The following is a 19753-nucleotide window of genomic DNA, read 5'->3' as shown; positions in this document are numbered from 1 at the left end:
TACATTTTACAGGTACCCAAGTTTTCAGCATAAATTCCATGATGTATATGTGTAAGTCACACATATTAGTTATATACCATTAGAATTGATAAATTCAAGGCTTTCTGAAATGTTTTAGCCTGTGCATATTTGAAACACGGCATATTTCGGCCAAAAACGTCACAGGTTCTTTAAATTACAGAGGAAAGAAATAGAGAAGAAGATTGAAAGAGAGAGATAGAGAGAGTCCTTTGAAAAGAAAAGGAAATTTACATAATCATACCAAGAGATACTTTGAGAAGAAAGTAGAATGAGAGAGGACATTTGAATTTTGTTATAAACCAATCTCAGAGGTGTGTTTCAGTTTTACACTTATTTTATAATTAAGTACAGAACAAAAGGTGTCATTCTTCGTGTTTTTATAACAACTATACTCTGCTTTTTACCTGAGATTTACCTGTATTTTTAAATACAATTAAAAGAAGTGTTATGAACATGTAACCTGGTGGTGCACTTAATCATTACGATTACTGATTTATAATATCTTAATTTTTAAAACCTTTTTTGAAAACTAATTTTGATAAATACAGTTTTGTTGTTACATGCAGCTATTAAATTGAAATACGACAAGCACTAGCTACTTGCACTTCTGAACTGTTATTCATTATATTTAAACTAAAAATTTACAATTCATGTCAAAAAAACCCATCATGATTAATATATTTCAAACTCTTTATTTAAATTGTTTATTATAATGTTAACACACTAGTAAAAGCGTGGAATTGTACTTGAATAGAAGCTTTAATTATAATCGGGCTGTAGCAACCAATTGATTATTTTACCTAAACAAAATCCCGTTTTTCACACATATTTTCTATACCAGATTTTGATATGTTTGTAAAACGTGGACAAACTTTCTCAGAACATTTAACATTTTATTTTTCCCCCGGGAAGCATGCCATTGTGTTTACACCAAGTCTCTATATACACAAACACAACATCTAAATATTGACCATCTGGGAGACTTTGTCTCTCGTAGGCTAGCTGGGAATGGTCTACGTATCCTCCCACTTCTTTGAAAAAAGCTCGCAGATTGGCTAGATTTTCGTTTCCTCTCGGCCAATCAAATTTTTGCCCCGCCCATGCGCGATATTCGATTGTCCACACATCTACAATGATTTTTCTAGAAACCAAATCTTCTGTTATGCTATTCAGCACGTGCATTTCCCCTCCCTCTACATCCAAAGAAAAATAGTTCACATGAAAAACACCAATAATTGTTAAAACGTCACGCAAATTGAAACATGGAATCTGTGCTCTTTGAAAATTGTTCAGATGAACCAAATGCGATTTCGGCATATTATTCTCAACACCTCCTACTTCATTTCCCATTTTGAACGAAACCTCATTTTCATTCGACACGCATGCGCACAAACGCCAAATTTGTCTATGTAGCACATCGATGCTGCGACATGATTTAGGGTTTCCCTCTATAAGTAGCCCAATCCAGTTATGTTTCCTCTCCAACCATAAAGTATTTGAGTGCACTTTTCCATCATAGGCGCCCTCAAAACTGAAAAGTTAGAAAAGTCAAAATGAAAGCGTAAATCAGTGTTTAGAAATGTCAATCCCTTCAAAATTAGAGAAATCCATTGTATCACGGCATTGGAAATCTGGAAGTCTCAACATATAAATAACATACGTCCCTGGTCACTGGTTCATTTTCACGCCATTTAAACCCTAACTGCACTCCCTCAAACGGTTGCACCATGAAGATGCTACTTATGTTTCTTTTTTCCTTTGCAGGACACATCTGATTACATTTTCCTGTTGAATTTGGGGCCAGTCTTTCCATCACACAAAATGAGTTAAATGTTGATATAGACGGTTATATTTATATAACATTATCGTAGTCTTGAAGCGTTCTAAAGATTGTGACAATTCAATGTAGTTTCGGAGTTTTTTAGGATTAGTTTCCGAAATGGGGAGACGCGGATGCGGAACGGGACGCAAAAGCTAACAAAAACAATTTCTTTAAGTTAATGAATCTCTTAAGGCTGATTGGTACTTCTAAATAATTAAAGAATATGATTTAATCTTTTATTTGTAACAAAATGCCTCATGCTATATGTTAACAATTGCTGACGACTAAGCAGAGAAACAAATAGATTTGTTTTATCAAAATCAATTAATATTCTAATCTTCTAGATAATAATTGAACAACAATCTTAACTAACGGTTAAGACTTTTTGTTTGCTAGTTATTAAGCTGGTATGAAACCAGATTTTAATTATTTTTTTTACTCTACTCTCCCCTCCCCCCCCCCCCCAATCAAAAAGCTCTTATAGTAACTGTTTGATTGGGGTATGATTGCAAACATTGACACTTACTTCCTTCGTATCCATAAGACTGTTATCGATATCAAACAGACGCAATAAATTAGCCAGATTCTATAAAATTTAGAAGTCTTTCGTTTCCAAGATAAAACAATTTTTGTGCATCATATGAAATTATAGAATATGAACCATGATTTTTATATATGTTTAATGGCAGCATGATATAGGTTGTGACCTCTGTAATATTTGATTTTCTATATTTTTTAATGTAATCTCATGAAAGCTATATTCCTATTGGCTTCTACATGCCTTTAGAATTGAATCTAGGTTGAAAACGAATCACTTTTTTTCTTATCTTTTCAGTACTGAGCCCTAGATTTTAGATCAGATGATGTTTTTCATTACCAAAATATTTCTATGTTCATAGAGATTAAAACAAAATATTTCATTGGCGCACAATTTTGGATCAGCCTATGGGAAAGTAGGTTTCTTCCAAGTATTAAATTCAGTATAATGTTAGCAATTAAGAAGAAGGATCAGTTACTTTGCTCCTGTCATCCCTATCTAATCTCTACAATTTAGTTGCATGATCAAACTGATATGGTTTCTATCAGTGCTTTACGAGACAATATGTACTTTATCTTTGCTGTCCACAGGGTAGCCCAAAATAATGAACGTCCCTGGGCGGAGGTTTATGACTTCATATTCGATAGACTGACGGCGGTCAGGCAAGACATGACGATACAGCAAATGGACGGACCAGGGGCGATAACTCTGAATAGACTGTGATGTTATACATCTATGCTGGATACAGGTAATCATGGCTCTGGAGAACTAAAAAATTTATCAGCTTCAAATTGTTAATCTGTATTCAATTTCATTTTTAGCATTAAGAAGAAGGTAGAGTTTGAATTATTAAGTTCTAATAGAATATGCTGCCTTGTTTCAATTGTAAGCTGGCCAAAAGTACATGTAATCAAAATTATAGAATTATCTTTTTGGAATGGAGTTAAAACTTGATTAGATTAGATAAATTTTGTAATACAGAAAAGCTGTATATTCAACTTAAAGTAAAAATGTAAGCTATTCTGACCATTTTAACTACAAAATTTTTACCCCCCCCCCCCCCCCGAAGTAAAACTTTCAAACTCTCTCACTATGCACTTCTCCAGAATTAGCGGGTTTCTTATTGGTCAATATTGGTACACTTATAATTCGGAGAGAATTTTAAAATGGAAAAGAAGTTGCTGTTGTAAAATGAAGAATCGAGAGACAGGTGCATCCTATACAAAGGTGATATGATACACAGGAACGAAGAACATATATCAAGGTAACTTTATTCACAACATAGAAGGTCCCGATGAAATTTCCAAAGCTCGTATTATCTCTCATTTCCATATAAGATCTCGTGCCATTAAAACGGCGTCATTTTTTCAAAAATTGGTTATGTATTTTTTTTCATATCTCTTTAAAACATACATTGTGACCAAATCGTTATTCAAGTTAATGTTCATGATACTTAAGATTTTTAGAGAGCTATAAAGAGTGTTTAATAAGTATTTGGATGCTTTGTTGGTGATTCAAACGAAAAATGTTTTTTTTTACACATTGCACAGATTACAAACCCTAGTATTGAAGAACCATGGTCCGGATTTTGGTCAATATTCTTTTTTGGGAGTTGATTTTAATCAACTCTTCTATGCAGTTACTCAGACAAACCGAAAGTGAAACAGTGTTTGGACCTCATCACAAATCATCGCTGGTGACAAGACTTAGTTCTTGAACATAATTGATAAATTCGATGTAATGTATGCTAAAGCATTGTTTTTCAAGGAAACTTATTTATAAATAGCTTGAAAATAGTCAGATTTTAAATGGTACGAACAATTTAGATATTTTTTGTAGTCGTATGTATTCCTACGCCAGAGTTCAATATAGTCTCGTTCAACATGACGCTCGGCTGTCTCCGTAAATCTCCGACAAGCAGAGAGTCTCCCTTGCTTGTCGGAGATTTACGGTGTCAGCCGAGCGTATGGTTGATCGAGACTATAGAGTTCAATATTGCTTGGATCCATACAATTTTCGAGAAATATTTCTATTACTGATACATAGTTTGATTGAATTAATTTTATCTTTAAATATTATTTAAGATGATTCATATGGGGGGTTTCTCGACATTCTTGTCGAAAAAGTCCAAAAATTCATATTATGAAAATGTGCGTAATTCAAATACAAATAAGAAACTACATGTACTTGTCATGCAAAATAACATATCATTGATTTTAAAATAAATAAACATCGATAAAATCAACTCTCGTCAGTTCTTCAGTACTTTGATTTTCTGTTTTTTATCATTTACAATGCTTTAAGAATGAAATTTTAAAGTCAGACGTAGGGTTATAAGCAAGATACAGGGCTCACAGTTCCTTGTCATGTTAACAAGACTCGTGCCCTGTTTTTGTTTAGATAGGTTTAATATACCAGTAAAAATCTTTTTCTAACCTATTTGTCAATCTTCCAGACCTATTCATTTTAATCATGAATAAACAGTTTCTAACATACGGCACATTCATTTTAGATCTCAAACTGGAATTTTCACTTCAACAAGGCTTCAACAAAGGTTTTGTTTACATATCAACGTATTGTAAGCTCTGTAACTCCCTTATATCTCAACAAATTTGTTGACTATTAAAAACGCATTAATTACCTAGGCATTGTAAACATCAAAATTAGAAAATCAAATTTTGACCAAATCTTGACCATGCCCCTTTAACGTAATATTTTTTTTATCATCTAATCCGGAAACTGAAGTCTTTAACGTTTTTCTTTTTTCAGTACGAAGTCAAATGTTTCCAGTGATTAGTTGCATCCTCTTTGGTGAATGACAGAATGTTTTGACCAGCTTGGCGATGTGAACCCAATGTATTGTCTTTGAAATTGATTATTTCCACTTTAACTTATACATGTAAAAAAAACTTTTAAAGTCTACTGTAGTCATTCGGGAAAAATCAAGGTCGAAGTTCTGGGAAAGGGGGAGGGGGCAGGGTAAACAACTCCTATAGTTCTTCCATTGTACATGTACCAGTTTCAGGCAAATCACTATATACATCAAACAAGGAAAAAAAACCACTTTTAGACATAAAATATTTGAAATATAATTTTAGACCAGATACGACTGTAGTCTCTGTAGAACAAAATTTAAGGTGTATTTGTTAAAATGGACGAAAATCAAAGTATTTTGATTTAAGTCATAATTTATTCCATTCTTGATTTATTTGTAAGAGACTAATATAACTACATAAAAAGTAAATAGTGACATTTTTACTGAACATTTTTAGCATAAATAACTCTGCAACCAGACACATGTAAAATGCATTTTCACAAGGCTGTAGCCAATTCAGAACAATCACACTTTGAACATTAATGTTTATTAAATCATTTGAATTTTGTAAGCAGAAACATTGGTATAGTAGAACAAATGGTATAATGCACAAGCTGCTAACTGTACCTTAGGAAATGAAAAACATGTCTGAAACATGTTTTGAAAAAGCAAATATGTATTCTGGAGATCCTGGATACAAAGCAATAATTGGCTAATGCATGGTTTTTGCTCTCTTAATAACACATGGTTTCATTTTAATGTTTTAAAGGTACGTTGAAGTTTTGTGGTATATCACTAAGGTCTTAACGTATCTCTGTCTTCAGAAATGGCGATAATCAAGATTGATGATCAAGTGTTTTCACATACTAGAACTCAGATTTTATGGGAATTTTGTCAAGAGAGTTTATCATACTGGGATTCTTTCGTTATTTCTCCAAGCTCTTGATACGCAGTGTTGTCTTCAGCTTTGTCATACACAGACTGCGAAAAATTATCCAACTGTTCAGTACCCTTGATTCTTCCGACGAAGCGTTTATCAAGGTTTTCTTTGTTATTTTGTTTTCTGAAAATGTTGTTTCTTAGTTGTCTATAAAAGAATATAGGCATCTTCATGAATAATTTAGCAGAAACAAAATTCACATGACTTAAATTGAACAATTGATGAAAGCAAATTGAATTTTTTTTAAATGTATTTGCCTACCTGATTATTAAAAACACGTTAAGTGTTACACTAAGAATGATAATGGTAACACAGACATAGAGCGCATTTGATAACTGGCTGGTTGATGCAGGGTCACTAGAAGATGACTCCAACACTGAAAAACAAACTCAAGTTCAAAAAGCCATATCATCAAGATCGACGTATAATATAATATTATATCAAAAGTGGAATTGTATGTACGGATATATATCAATTGCAATGCTTTGTAAAACCATGTATTACCATTTTCAATATCAATTTAAAAACTGAAAACATTTCTAAAAAAAATACAATTTTATCTTTTTAAATTTATCACTATAATAAAGCATCGGAAAAAAACGTAGAAATTGTTTAAATATTTTTTGGTTCTGATCCGAAAACTACCGTCACATCACATAACGTAGACATTGATAAGTCAATGGATGTCATAGACAGTTTCCAAGCTTCAACGAGCATCATTAAAAATATATATTTTATTACAAAGTATAATTGTTTTTGAAATTTCACAACCATTGATACCTTGGTCACAAAGATCTCCATGGAAACCATCGCCACAGCCCCGTCTACATTGTCCGGTCACGTGATGACACTGTTCTCCATATGAATAGCGACAGTTTCCACACTTCATCGAACATTTTGGTCCATAGGTATTGTTATTGCATGCTACAATAGTTTTAATATTTGTGCAATTTAAAAGCTTTTTTAAAAAATTTAATTGAAGAGTTTTATAGGACAGAAATAGTTCCAAATGAATAAGCCTAATATAGCAGCAATAGCAAGTTATCTTAAGGTCAAGATCTAGTAAATGATTTCAGACTGTTTTTTGGTGCTACAACCATTATGACGTCATAATTGATTTGATGAATTTTTTCCCGTATTTTACCGCTTTCTAGGAATAATGTAGAAAATAAAACATTATTTTGACATTCTATATTTAATCACGGGAAAAGTAATCGCGGTACCTATATTCTATTTGACATCATTTTAAAGAGGAGGTCAAGAGCTTATTTAATGCAAGTTATCCTAAATATATTTACATAAGCTTGCCATTTTTGTTTCGAATTGAAACGGTTTAATTTTGCTGTCAGGTATATAAATGGTATATAAATGGAATTATGTTGAAATCTGAAGGAACTTGTAATCAAACTAACTTTGTAAAACTGCAAAATAAGTTCAGGTCTTTCAGTTTGACAAATAACATGTACAAAATGTTCATCACCTTGAGTACAATGACTTCCTTGATATCCACTATCACATCCATTAGGACAGGTACCATTGACGTAGTGGCACTGTGCTTCGTCAAGACAGTGACCGCAGAGTGAGCTGCAGTTCTGTCCAAAGGTATCACCATCACATTCTAGTAAATAATCAAATATATGTTCGTATCAGATGGCAATATCAATTGGACAGGTTTTAAACATTCATTATAATGTTCACATTTACTTACTCACTAAAAATATGTTCTGACTAAGTGCTTCTATTGCGTTTGAAAAGTATACTTTTTAATGAATTCAGTATTTAAGATATATTACATTTAAAAATATAGTTTTTACATGTTTTAGTACTTTTTCTAAAATTCAGCTGATTAACACATATTAAATGAAAAAAAAAGAAATCCTTACGTGTATCGCAGGTTTCACCGTTCAACCCCACCTGACATCCTCCCTCACACTGCCCTGTCACCCTGTTACATCTGTTTGGAACTCCACAGTTGACGTTACACTGTTCCTGACAGTTAGACCCATACCAGCCGTCAGGACAAGCTATGTATAGACAAAACATAGCGTCAATTATAAGACACTCTTTTTTCAAAATTTGTCTAAGCAATTCAATGTCAGCTCTCGTTTTTTTTTACAGCAAAAAAAAGCAGCGAAACATATTTGAAGAAACTGCATTTTTAAATTATAACTATGATCTTGTTGTAAAACGACTTAGTTCGTAACAAAAAAAAATACATGTAATATGTGTTTACAGTGGTAGACGATAAACTACTCCGGAAAAACAAAGCCTCAATCAATCAGTTTTCCCTGAGATACTGTAAACGTATTATATTTGGCGTGTGCGATATTTTGCAGTTAATCATTTTTCATCAAGTTAGCGTGGAATTGCTTTAATACACCTATCTATCTACATATATTACTAAGTATATGTTTAACATTTGGTGTTGTTCTTGATTTTGCAGAAGCCTTATTTCGCCAAATAAACTTATTAGAATACAGGGGCAAATGTAATACGTTTACAGTATTAGACATAAGTTCCCAAAGTTTATACTTGCTATATGTCATACTTTAAGCAGTTCAAAACCCAATATTATGACTATAAGTGTTAGTACCTAAATTGCACGTATCGCCATAAAATCCGCTGGCACATCCGTTCAGGCAACTTCCGTTCACGTGATGACAAGGTTCTTTGTTTTTACAGTTTCCACAATTCTGTTGACACTCCAGACCGTACGTTTGATCAAGACATTCTGAAAAAAGGTTTTTTACTAATCAAGTTCTGATTACTGTCCAAAAATAGTTACAGAACTAATTAGTAACAATAAAGTAAACTCTTTAATTGATAGAATAATCTATTGACTGGATTAAAACCTCTCACTTCCATTACAAGTTGGACCTTTGTATCCTGGTACACAGCCCAGACAGGTTCCATCCACGATGTGACAGTGACCTTCTTGACAGTTCTGTGGACACGATAAAGAACAGTCCTCTCCGTAATATCCTGGTGTGGGGCATCCTATTGAAACATTTTAAGTAATAATATTTACTAAGGACAAAACCTCAATACTCCAAACTAAAACAGTTCTACTTACAACACACTGTATGTTTACGGTATACGTATCTTTTTCGAAACGAAATAAAAAAATTCTACAACCATTCACCTATTAACTTCTATAATACATAAACACCATTACTAAACAATCGTTAGCTCATCAATTTACAAACACTTTTTTATTAAATTTACTCACCGTGCACTTCTACTTCACACAGCTCGCTAAATGCGTACGGAGAATATCCATCAGGATACGGGGGGTGAGTCCTGTTGTTGTAGTAGATGACGTATCTCCCGTGTGTGATACACGTTATGTTTGTAGGGTTGGGTATTGTGGCTCTGGTGTAGTTGGTGTCCTTGAAACATAGTACTCCATTGTCTTTATTGGTTGAGTTTGATACGTAGACAGAGTATCCCAGTAATCTACCAGTGTAACCATTGCGTTCATCTATGAAAAAAACAAACAAACAAATCACACTTAATTTAAAACACTTATTTGAAATATTTGAAAAGCATTCATAAAATACACATCAGGGTGAGTTCTGTTATTTTAGCATTATCTTCCACGTGAAGTAAACGTTTTGTTTGTACAATTAGATGATGTTTCCCAGGTATGCTAAGTGTCTTTTTAAAACGTAATGACTTAAGAAATTAAGTACGAGTTTTCGTGAATGTTGCAGAATAACCTCCGAGGTCGAGAAATGTTGTTTTAAAATATAAAAGCCGAGGCGTTAGCCGAGGCTTTTATATTTCAAACAACATTTCGAGACCGAGGAGGTTATCCTGCAACATTCACGATAACAAGAACTTTATTTCTATTCTTCTAACAGCCCATTATTTCTACAGATCGTTTCTTCTATAGAGAGACGATCTAGGTCATTTTGACGGCTGTTCCGTGTAACCCCAACGGTTTTGTTAGTAATGTTTACATGTGTATCGATCAAAGGAATCACATGCAGACGACAGACGTTTTCTTTGGATTTTTAATACTCTTCACTTATTTATAAAATATCTTTGAATCATGTTCCTAATATTTTAAGGGCAATTTAATACGATTATTACTACTACACGTGATATATTTTATGTAAAAACATGCAGTGAAAATGTGTTAGGGAGGTCCTAGGAACAGCCGCATTGATCTCTTAAAAATAAACATTTGAGGCAATACACATCCTTTTGACTGGAACTAACACCTGAAATTGACATGGTTTTAAAAAAATTACGGTTTGAATTTGTACTTTTATGATCAGTGCGAGACAAATAGGTATTTCTGATAATATAAAAGAAGATGGGGGAATAAGATGGCGCAAATTCCCATTCGGTTTAATAGTGAAATACAATTTTGAATTTCTTTTTTCCCAATTAAATGTATTCAAATATATTTTAATACACGTTTGCAAAAGCACAATTCCTAACTATATTCAGTTTTTAATATATTTAACAAAAGATATGGAAAAAAAGATTGCCAGAATGTTTGCGGTATCGAATCCATCTCATAAAAACCCTAGGTATTTAAGCTAACCTTAAATACCTAGGGTTTTTATGGTGGTATCGAACCCGTAACATAACAAGAGGCCCATGGGCCACATCGCTCACCTGAGGAACAATAGGTATGATAAAATCAGCTTAATGGAGTCATAATACAAACTATCTGGACAATGTACAATAATACATGTAGATCCTGTATAAATAAAATCCATTTTCCCCTGGATATTCTTATGTTTATAATCATTAGTCCCCTTTCTGACAGGATGATTTTATAGTCATATCATATGATGAGTATTGCAGTTCTCAAAAAGATCCTTAACAATAGTTTATATATCGGATATAAACGTACATCAAACTCTGAACCTTCTCGTGAGGCCAAAGAATTGTCCTGGGGCCAAAGTCTGAATAATTATAAAGAATCATCTGGCTGATTAGTTTCTGAGAAGATTTTTAAAGATTTACCCTATATATTCCTTTGTTAAACTTTGACCCCCCATTGTGGCCCCACCCTACCCCTGAGGATCATGATTTTCACAACCTTGAATCTACACAACCTGAGGATGCTTTCACACAAGTTTCAGCTTTCCTGGCTGATTAGTTTTTGAGAAGAAGATTTTTAAATATTTACTCTGTTTATTCCTATGTAAAACATCGACCTCCCATTGTGGCCCAAACCTATCCCCAGGGGTCATGATTTTCACAAATTTGAATCTACACTACTTGAGGATGCTTCCACACAAGTGCCAGCTTTCCTGGCTAATTAGTTTCTGAGAAGAAGATTTTTAAAGATTTACTCTATATAATCATATGTTAAACTTCGATCCCCCATTGTGGCCCCAACCTACCCCCAGGGGTTATTATTTTCACAACTTTGAATCTACACTACCTGAGGATGCTTCCACACAAGTTTCAGCTTTGCCGGCTGATTAGGTTCTGAGAAGCAGATTTTTAAAGATTTACTCTATATATTCATATGTTAAACTTCGATCCCCCATTGTGGCCCCACCCTACCCCCGGGGGTCATGATTTTCACAACTTTGAATTTACACTACCTGAGGATGCATCCACACAAGTGTCAGCTTTCCTGGCTGATTTGTTTTTGAGAAGCAGATTTTTAAAGATATACTGTATATATTCATATGTAAAACTTCGATCCCCCATTGTGGCCCCATCCTACCCCAGGGGGTCATGATTTTCATAACTATGAATCTACACTACCTGAGGATGCATCCACACAAGTGTCAGCTTTCCTGGCTGATTAGTTTCTGAGAAGATTTTTCAAGATATACTGTATATATTCCTATGTAAAACTTCGACCCCCCCCCCATTGTGGCCCCACCCTCAGGTGAGCTAAAAAGATTAAGTTTACAATACAATAAGTTGTTAAAGTTGGTTTCTGGAAGAACAGACTTTGAACATTTTCTTAATAACTATTGACAAATTTTTTACTTTTTTAATCTTTAGTTTTTAAGATCTGTGTACAAACATAGAATTGTGAGCAAATCTTTGTATCTTGCTTATAATTCGAAGCTTAACACTCAAATATGGTTAGTAAATAGAAATTGTAAACAATTAAACACAAGAAACATGCACTATAACAAATAAAGAACACAATTTATTTTTTCGAAATGAATCATATATATATACATGTATATACCTACATATTTCCGTCAGCGATATCAAACTCTATTTAAACTGAATAAACTCGAGAAAATGTCGAGCATCTCAACAAAATCTATTGCATTAATCTACCATTACGCAAAAGAAAATGCCGAATTACCGATAGAAGGAATTGTATTTCAGTACCCCTACATCAGATTTTGCTTAATTTGCGCAGGTAAACAGTTAACTGTTTGATTTACCGAAGTATCTGTTTGAATTGATACGTAAAAGTCACGAAATACCTGTAGACGATAGTTTCCAGGTTTAAAAGCGTAAAAATTGAAAACGAAACGAAAATCCGAACAAGCTAACACCAACACACTTGTTTGATCCTTGTTGGAACAATTAGAAAATTAATTAATAAACAATAAAAACAGAGGGAAATGCACTTTAGTACGTTGTTAATGCATCAAATTTTATCATTTTCGCAGGTAAACATTTACCGAAGTCTATGTTCCAAATACAAGGCGATTGTTTCCCAAGTTAAAAAGCAAAATGAAACGAAAAAATGAAAACAAGCTAAAACCAACATCACAAGTGAAAATGACAACGCGTTAAAATATATAACCTCAATTTACTTCACAATAATCGGCACCAATGTTATTTCCATGTTTCATAGATTATATTCGCACGTGAACTGTTGCACAACAAACTGCCAGCTTCAAACAAAGAACCTCGTTTTCGAGATGCGGTAGACTGGCGATGCCTGTCATAAGACCAGTCTATCGCAATGAATTGCCAGTCTACGATATATGGAATAACGAGCCATTCTTTATAAGTATTTTCGCAATTATCTCAAATTTGGAACAGAAATCGCCTATAATTTTTGCAATTTATATTTTCCTTTCCCTAAGGATGATTTATGCTAAATTACGTTAAGATTAACTCGGTACATGTAGTTCTTGAGAAGAAGATTTTTAAAAATGCACCCCCCTTTTTCTACAGTTTCAAGATTTTCTCCGCTTTGAATACAGATCGGACTTTTATTTCTGCAATTTATATTCGCCCTCCCATAAGGATGCTTTGTGCCAAATTTGGTTGAAATTGGATAAGCGGTTTTAGAGAAGAAGTTCAAAATGTAAAAAGTTTACAGACGGACAGACGGACGACGGACAAAATGTGATCAGAATAGCTCACTTGAGCTTTCAGCTCAGGTGAGCTAAAAACCCTAGATATATACGGTTAGCTTACGTCAGGTACTCTAACCACTGACCCATTTCAGACACAAAAAAGTAGGCTGTTTAAATGTTATGTCTGACTCTGACAACGAATTTACGGACTCGTATTATTTTTTTCAAAACGTTCAATTGTTGGGATACAAAATGATATTTTTCATGTATAGTGGGTCTTCTTCCCACTTTTTGTTGAATGAAATGGGTTTGTTTTCCAATAGACCTTATTTAGACTATGAGAAAAATTTGGAGCACAGACCCACTCTATAAAAGAAAATGCCTTCAAATTCTAAAACATGACAGTATTTGCAGGTTTTGATGCGTATACGGCAGAGCCTACCGGAAACGCACGAGAAGTTGCAAATGTGAGCAAACCTACCATTCGAGTCCCTTTCAGTTGAGTTTAAAATGAAATAGCCATTGTTAAAATTCTCTATGCGAGTAAGTTTCTTTTTAGAATATTACTAAAATGTTCGTACTGCTATTCATACAAGTTAAATTTCTGCTACTTTCAGACACTGGAATAAATTCAAATTGGTAAGCAAAGGTAATTACTACTGTGATATAATTTACATATAGTAATTATAGCACTTGTAAACCAAGAGAAATTTGCAACATGTAACGGTCTTTAACAAGATATTGTATGGTTCAAATTTAAATAAAAATTAGCAATGTGATTGTCATGACGCAGTCATTATAATACATTTGTATATTAAATATATTACAAGGATAAACATTTAACGGTGGGTTTTAAATTAACAAAGGTTTAAGTATATATTTGACAAAGGTGGAAATTGATAAAAATGCCAAATGACGTCATCATCTTTGTGACCTTTTGATATGACCTTGAAATTTAATGGGCATAAAGTTTTAACACTGGTAATGGTTGTGTCCAAATTTCAGGTCTTTACTTTGAACGGAACACAAGTTACATATTCATTTTTAAATGATAGAAGACTAAACTGCACAACAATTATATGAACACCATTCAGATGAAGGTTTCGAAATTATCAGAATATGCGGAACCTCATTTTTTTCTGCCTTGAGTTATCTATGGATACATTTTATATTATTTCTTAAGATAAATAATGGATTAAAATTATCTTTTACATAATATCTAAACTATGTTTAACAAATAACCATGAAATTGATGTGTTAAAGAATTGCAATGCTTTAATATTAAGGTGTTTTGAGCATAATGTAAGATATTGTAATGTTGTATCAATACTTATATGTCGCAGGGTCTCGGAAATAAATAACGCTGAACCCCTGGTACTGATTTCAGCTATACACTGGTTCTTTATTTCGAGGATTATATTAACAAATAAAACCTGTAAGTACAAAGTACAAACAAAATCACACTCACAAACAGTTACACAACTCATACGCAACATCGCACAATAATTTAGAATATTTGAATATAATAAATTAAAAGTAAATTACAATTAATATATTTCAATTACAAGGTAAACGGAAGCTTACCAGGTATCCAGAACCATGAGTTTACAAAATATATGAAATATCTTGCACATGTACGGAAAAGGTACACTTTACTGTCTCTACCATGAAGATAAGAGTCGTGGGGTTAGGGAATTGGCGGGATTTACATGTACGTTATTTAAAGTGAGTTAGTAAGGTCATGCATATTAATGAATTCAGTCGTAAATTTCTATTGGTCAGCTGGGGCCTGTTTCACAAAGATTTCCTAAGATGTTTCCTAAGATAGAACTTAAGATATGCCTTAGTTATAAGATTGGTCATAGCTGTTTCACAAAACTTTCTTAGTGTAACGCAGCTGACTTAATCTTATATCTTAAAATACATAGTAAGCCACTTTCAAATCATTTCATTAATTCCTTACTGATATCGATCATGTCAATTCTCTTCAATATGGCATGGGTGTAAACTTTCTCAGTAAGCGTAAAACACATTCCCTTATTCACCTAGAAACAAATTAGAAAAAAGTTAAAACGTGTAAAAACAGTGCAAATAGTTCGTGCATACACAAGTATATAAAAAATACAGTGTAGTCCGATATGCTTAATCCTAAACTAAAAATACTTTTTGGGATATCCAAATATGACTTTACTATATCTTACGGTATATTTCAAAATGGAATACAATACTCACATGCATTTAGAATGGAAAGATGTGGAACTTTTAAACTAAGTTTAATGTAACGCGTGGTTTCTTTCAATGGTTGATATAAGAATAGTTTGTTTTTTTTTTACAAAAGAAAACATTGCAAATAAATGCATCTTGGATGATAGAGGAAGTGGGGATAAAAGGCAACCATTTCTTAATGAAACAGCATTCCCAAGGATGATTTAGCATCGACATACCTAAACCACTTGCCGGTCACTCCTACCACTCCAAACAAAAACTGAAATAAACAGCCCCACACCCCACCGCAAAGAAAACACATAAAATTGTTTCGGTAAAAGAAAAACTTATTTGGTGGAAGGATAGGACAAATCATCCAGTCATTCTGTATATTGTTTTATTTAGTATTTATTCCTATTTTTATCAAACTACTAAAGATATCAGTGACTCTCGGGCATGAATAATTTCATTATCATCAGTGCACTAGCTATAACAATACCCGCTACCCATCTGCGCGTGCGACCAGATAATCTTAAAAAAGGTTAAAATTAAAAGTGTACACAAAAAAATTAATTGAAGAAATATAATTATGCTTATTTCGATAGTTCTAAAATTTTCATTTCAGAAGTAAAGTGAACAAGTCCTAATGATTTGTTTTTCTTGTATTTTTGTTCAACTTTAATGTGCATGTGATTCATTTCATTATAAAACAAACAGTCGCCATGTTAAGTTTGTTCATAAGACATCGATTTACCTGTCTTAAAGTTAAGACATAACTTAGGAATTTCATAAGATAAGACTGGAATAGTGAAACGGATAAGTAATGAACTTAGGAAAAAGTTCTTTCCCAAGATATAACTTAGTCCTAAGTATGCTTTGTGAAACGGGCCACTTCACTATAGTAGTGAAGAATAAACACGTGATCAACAAATACCCGTAAACAGAATCCTCACGTGACTAACCAAAACTCATTCACACATTCACTCATTCACCTCTCAATCACGCTCGATTAGCAATGTGTGCAAAATATAAAACTTTAAAATAACGATTGGACACTAGTTCATATGCATGCAAGTACAATAAGAATATGTTAATCAGAAAATTGTTTTTTTTTTTAATGCAATTTGTTTAAATAATCAATCCAACACATGGGGTACTAATGGACCATTTGGTAATACAATCATAATTGTCTGTACATGTATAATGTTTTATCTGTAAAACCGCTTCCTTTAAAGCATAAACTTATGAATGTTTTTTTTTATTGCCAAATCGTCTCTTTAATACATTCTTACCCCAGACAACATTATCCGTCCTGTACTGTATATAGATGTTATGTATACTGAGAACTTCTCCCAGATCTACCCGCCATTCTGCTGTTGATCTATAATTGGCTGATATCACACATTGTCCTCCAAAAGCAGACAGGTCTGTATACAGTCCGTCCACAGCAAGATCCGCCCCCACACATCGTCGTTACCGTAACGGTTGTAAGGATGCTGCTGCCATGCTGATTTGTTCAATGCAAGATTATCTGTAAAACAGTGGTTATATGTAACACTGAAAGGATACAGCTCTATGTCATGCTGGCGTAGACAAAGCCATGTTCTCTGTAAAACAAAAGGATTAAGAATTTACTTCACACGCCAATAATTCCTATAACATTTATGCTTTTCTTAAGTCAGAGACATAAATCTACATGTATATGTATGTTGTGCTGAATATCGTTCATCCACATGGAAACTTGGTCCCCAATCACATGTACGGATGCTGCCGCCAGTCTGGTTTATTTAAAATGATGTTTGCTACATGTACATAAAAAGATTATTATTAATTTTATCGACTCATGAACTTCAATTTGAGAGAAGTAATTAACTTTATTAATGTTTATGTATGAAATTAATAATACAGGGAGTCAAGTACAGTATAGTTAGCAATTAAAAAAACCATTCATCAATGAATGGATGCATTTAATACGAGCATGTCAATAAAGCATTTTTGTTTATAACTAGTGCTATGGTGGGGTGGAGGGGCCTACTTTAAACTTTAAACTTTAAAGTTTTAAAACTATGAACACAAGTGTTACTTTGAGGTATATAACGATTAAAGATAGGTCAATACAAGGAATGCAGAACAGAACTTATACTTTTATAACCAGTTCGTTTAATTTGTTTTAGTTGTTTTGATGTTAATGATATATATTTACATTTCCCAGTGTCTTTGCCTGTGATAACGCTACGTATTGATTTTGTACTATATAACTCATAAAGCCAAATTGAGGCGCCAGCGGGATTTGCTTATTTATATTTAAAAATTTAATCGTATGATGGCATAAAATTATATAAATATAAGTAATAAGGAATCATTCTTTGAATATTATGAGGTGATAATTTCGGTCGGGGCGTGATCAAATCTATCATAAAGCCCTTCGGGCTTTATTGGATTTGATCACGCCCCGACTGAAATTATCACCTCTTAATACTCAAAGAATGATTCCTTATTCCTTATATAAGCATATTTTAAACGTATAAAATGTCAAGTTCTGTGTTTTCGTTGTAATACTCTCATGTAACGTACGTATTAAAGGGGCATACTATTATGAAGGTACATTGTAATTAATATCAAATCTGTAGTGTGTTATTTTGGGCTAAAAGTATAAGCATCAAACTGCTTGGTTTCATCAGGATTGTTAGTACGGTGCATTTGCGTCAAAATTGGCGACCGTGTGGGAGGAGACAGCGATAAGTAATTTATTGTGAAAAGGGCTGAGAAATGGACCGATTTCTGCCCCTCAACCTGAATATGAAAACAATAAGTCACAATATGTATTCCTTGGTATTTAAATAAATGAATGAGTCAGTAGAATGCCTTACCATATGCTCTTCCAAGACTGATCCATACATACAGAAACGAGCAAAACAAAACTGCCTCCATTATGGCTGTTCTTTATCTAAAACATCCAGGAAGTAAAAATCAAGGCTTTTAAATAAACAAATATACATACCCAATTAAATAAACAGATCATTCGTAAAAAAAAAAAAAAAAACCCGTATGAACTAGAATATCGATCTTCCTCGCGGAAAGGGTGATTTCATGCAGGTACATGTACATATACATGTATATATATAGTGTAAAAACTGGGTTTTTTTCTTCTACAAGATATAAGCATCTTCTTTTCTTCTACAAGATATAAGCATCTTCCTCTTGACCCTTCATATTCTGTACAATAGGAAAAGAAAGACTTAATTCTAAATTTTAAAGAATCATGCTAAACATGTATTACGTCTGTTTGAAATGAAACCATAACAGTCTTCTGGAGACGAAAGAAGTACGTGTACATGTCCCACTCTTAGCATGTGCACTTTTTAAAATATTCCACAATTACGATTTCAAACTTTCAGTAAAGTTCATCAAAATACTCATATAAATATTTATAATCGGATATTTCTATGACTTAACAATTATTTTTTTTTTAAAGATAATCAAACAGTTACTATAAGAGTTTTTTGATGGGGGGGGGGGGGGGGTCAAGGGGAGGGTGGAGTAAAAAAAAAAATACTAATTAAAATCTGGTCCCATACCAGCTTCATAACTAGCGAATAAAAATCCTTAACCGTTAGGTAAGATTGTTGTTCAATTATTATCTAAAAATGAGAAATGGTCTACATTATTGATTTTGATACAAAACTATTTGTTTCTCTGCTTAGGCCTCTATAGCTCTCGTGTGTTCTGGATTCGGACATAATCGATATAGTTTACGCCATGCGCAGCAGTCCGGGTTTCGGAGTGTGTGCAGACTTGCAGCTATAAATCACAAAGTTATGTGTGTAAATATCTTTGAAATCTTATATCTTTGGTAAAAAATGTTTTCAAATATCTCAGACTCTTTAAGTTAAGTATTTTGCAAATCTATTCAATTTGGTTATTATTTTGAAACGTTTACAGAGTTAAAAATTTACCATTTCCGGATCTTTTTTTTTTGTCCGTGGAGGGGGGTTGTTTGCCAGAGAAAGTAAATGATCTGTTCTCTATAAAGAAGATGGGGGAATAAGATGGCACGAATGCCCATTCGGTTTAGTAGTGAAATACAATTTTGTTTTTATTTTTCCCCAATTAAGTCTATTCAAATATATTATAGTACAACTTTGCAAAAGCAAAATTT

The 19753-nt window shown here is 33.2% G+C and overlaps 1 protein-coding gene and 1 pseudogene across 1 annotated transcript; both read right to left on the bottom strand.

Annotated features, from left to right (window-relative positions):
• Positions 1 to 818: 818 nt before the first annotated feature.
• LOC128174464 (uncharacterized) lies at positions 819 to 2873 on the bottom strand. The gene is made up of 2 exons (XM_052840015.1): positions 2860 to 2873; positions 819 to 1552 (listed from the first exon to the last, which is right to left on the bottom strand). The coding sequence occupies exons 1-2, from the start codon at positions 2871 to 2873 to the stop codon at positions 907 to 909; spliced, it is 660 nt and encodes a 219-aa protein (XP_052695975.1). The 3' UTR covers positions 819 to 906.
• A 2655-nt stretch (positions 2874 to 5528) lies between these two features.
• Positions 5529 to 18525, bottom strand: LOC128173628 (multiple epidermal growth factor-like domains protein 10; annotated as a pseudogene).
• Between the last annotated feature and the right edge of the window lie 1228 nt (positions 18526 to 19753).

The sequence above is a fragment of the Crassostrea angulata genome, chromosome 2 (assembly GCF_025612915.1).
Source record: "Crassostrea angulata isolate pt1a10 chromosome 2, ASM2561291v2, whole genome shotgun sequence".
NCBI lineage: Eukaryota > Metazoa > Mollusca > Bivalvia > Ostreida > Ostreidae > Magallana > Magallana angulata.
Note: the sequence above shows the minus strand (reverse complement) of the source record. Positions and strands in the feature narration are given on the sequence as shown.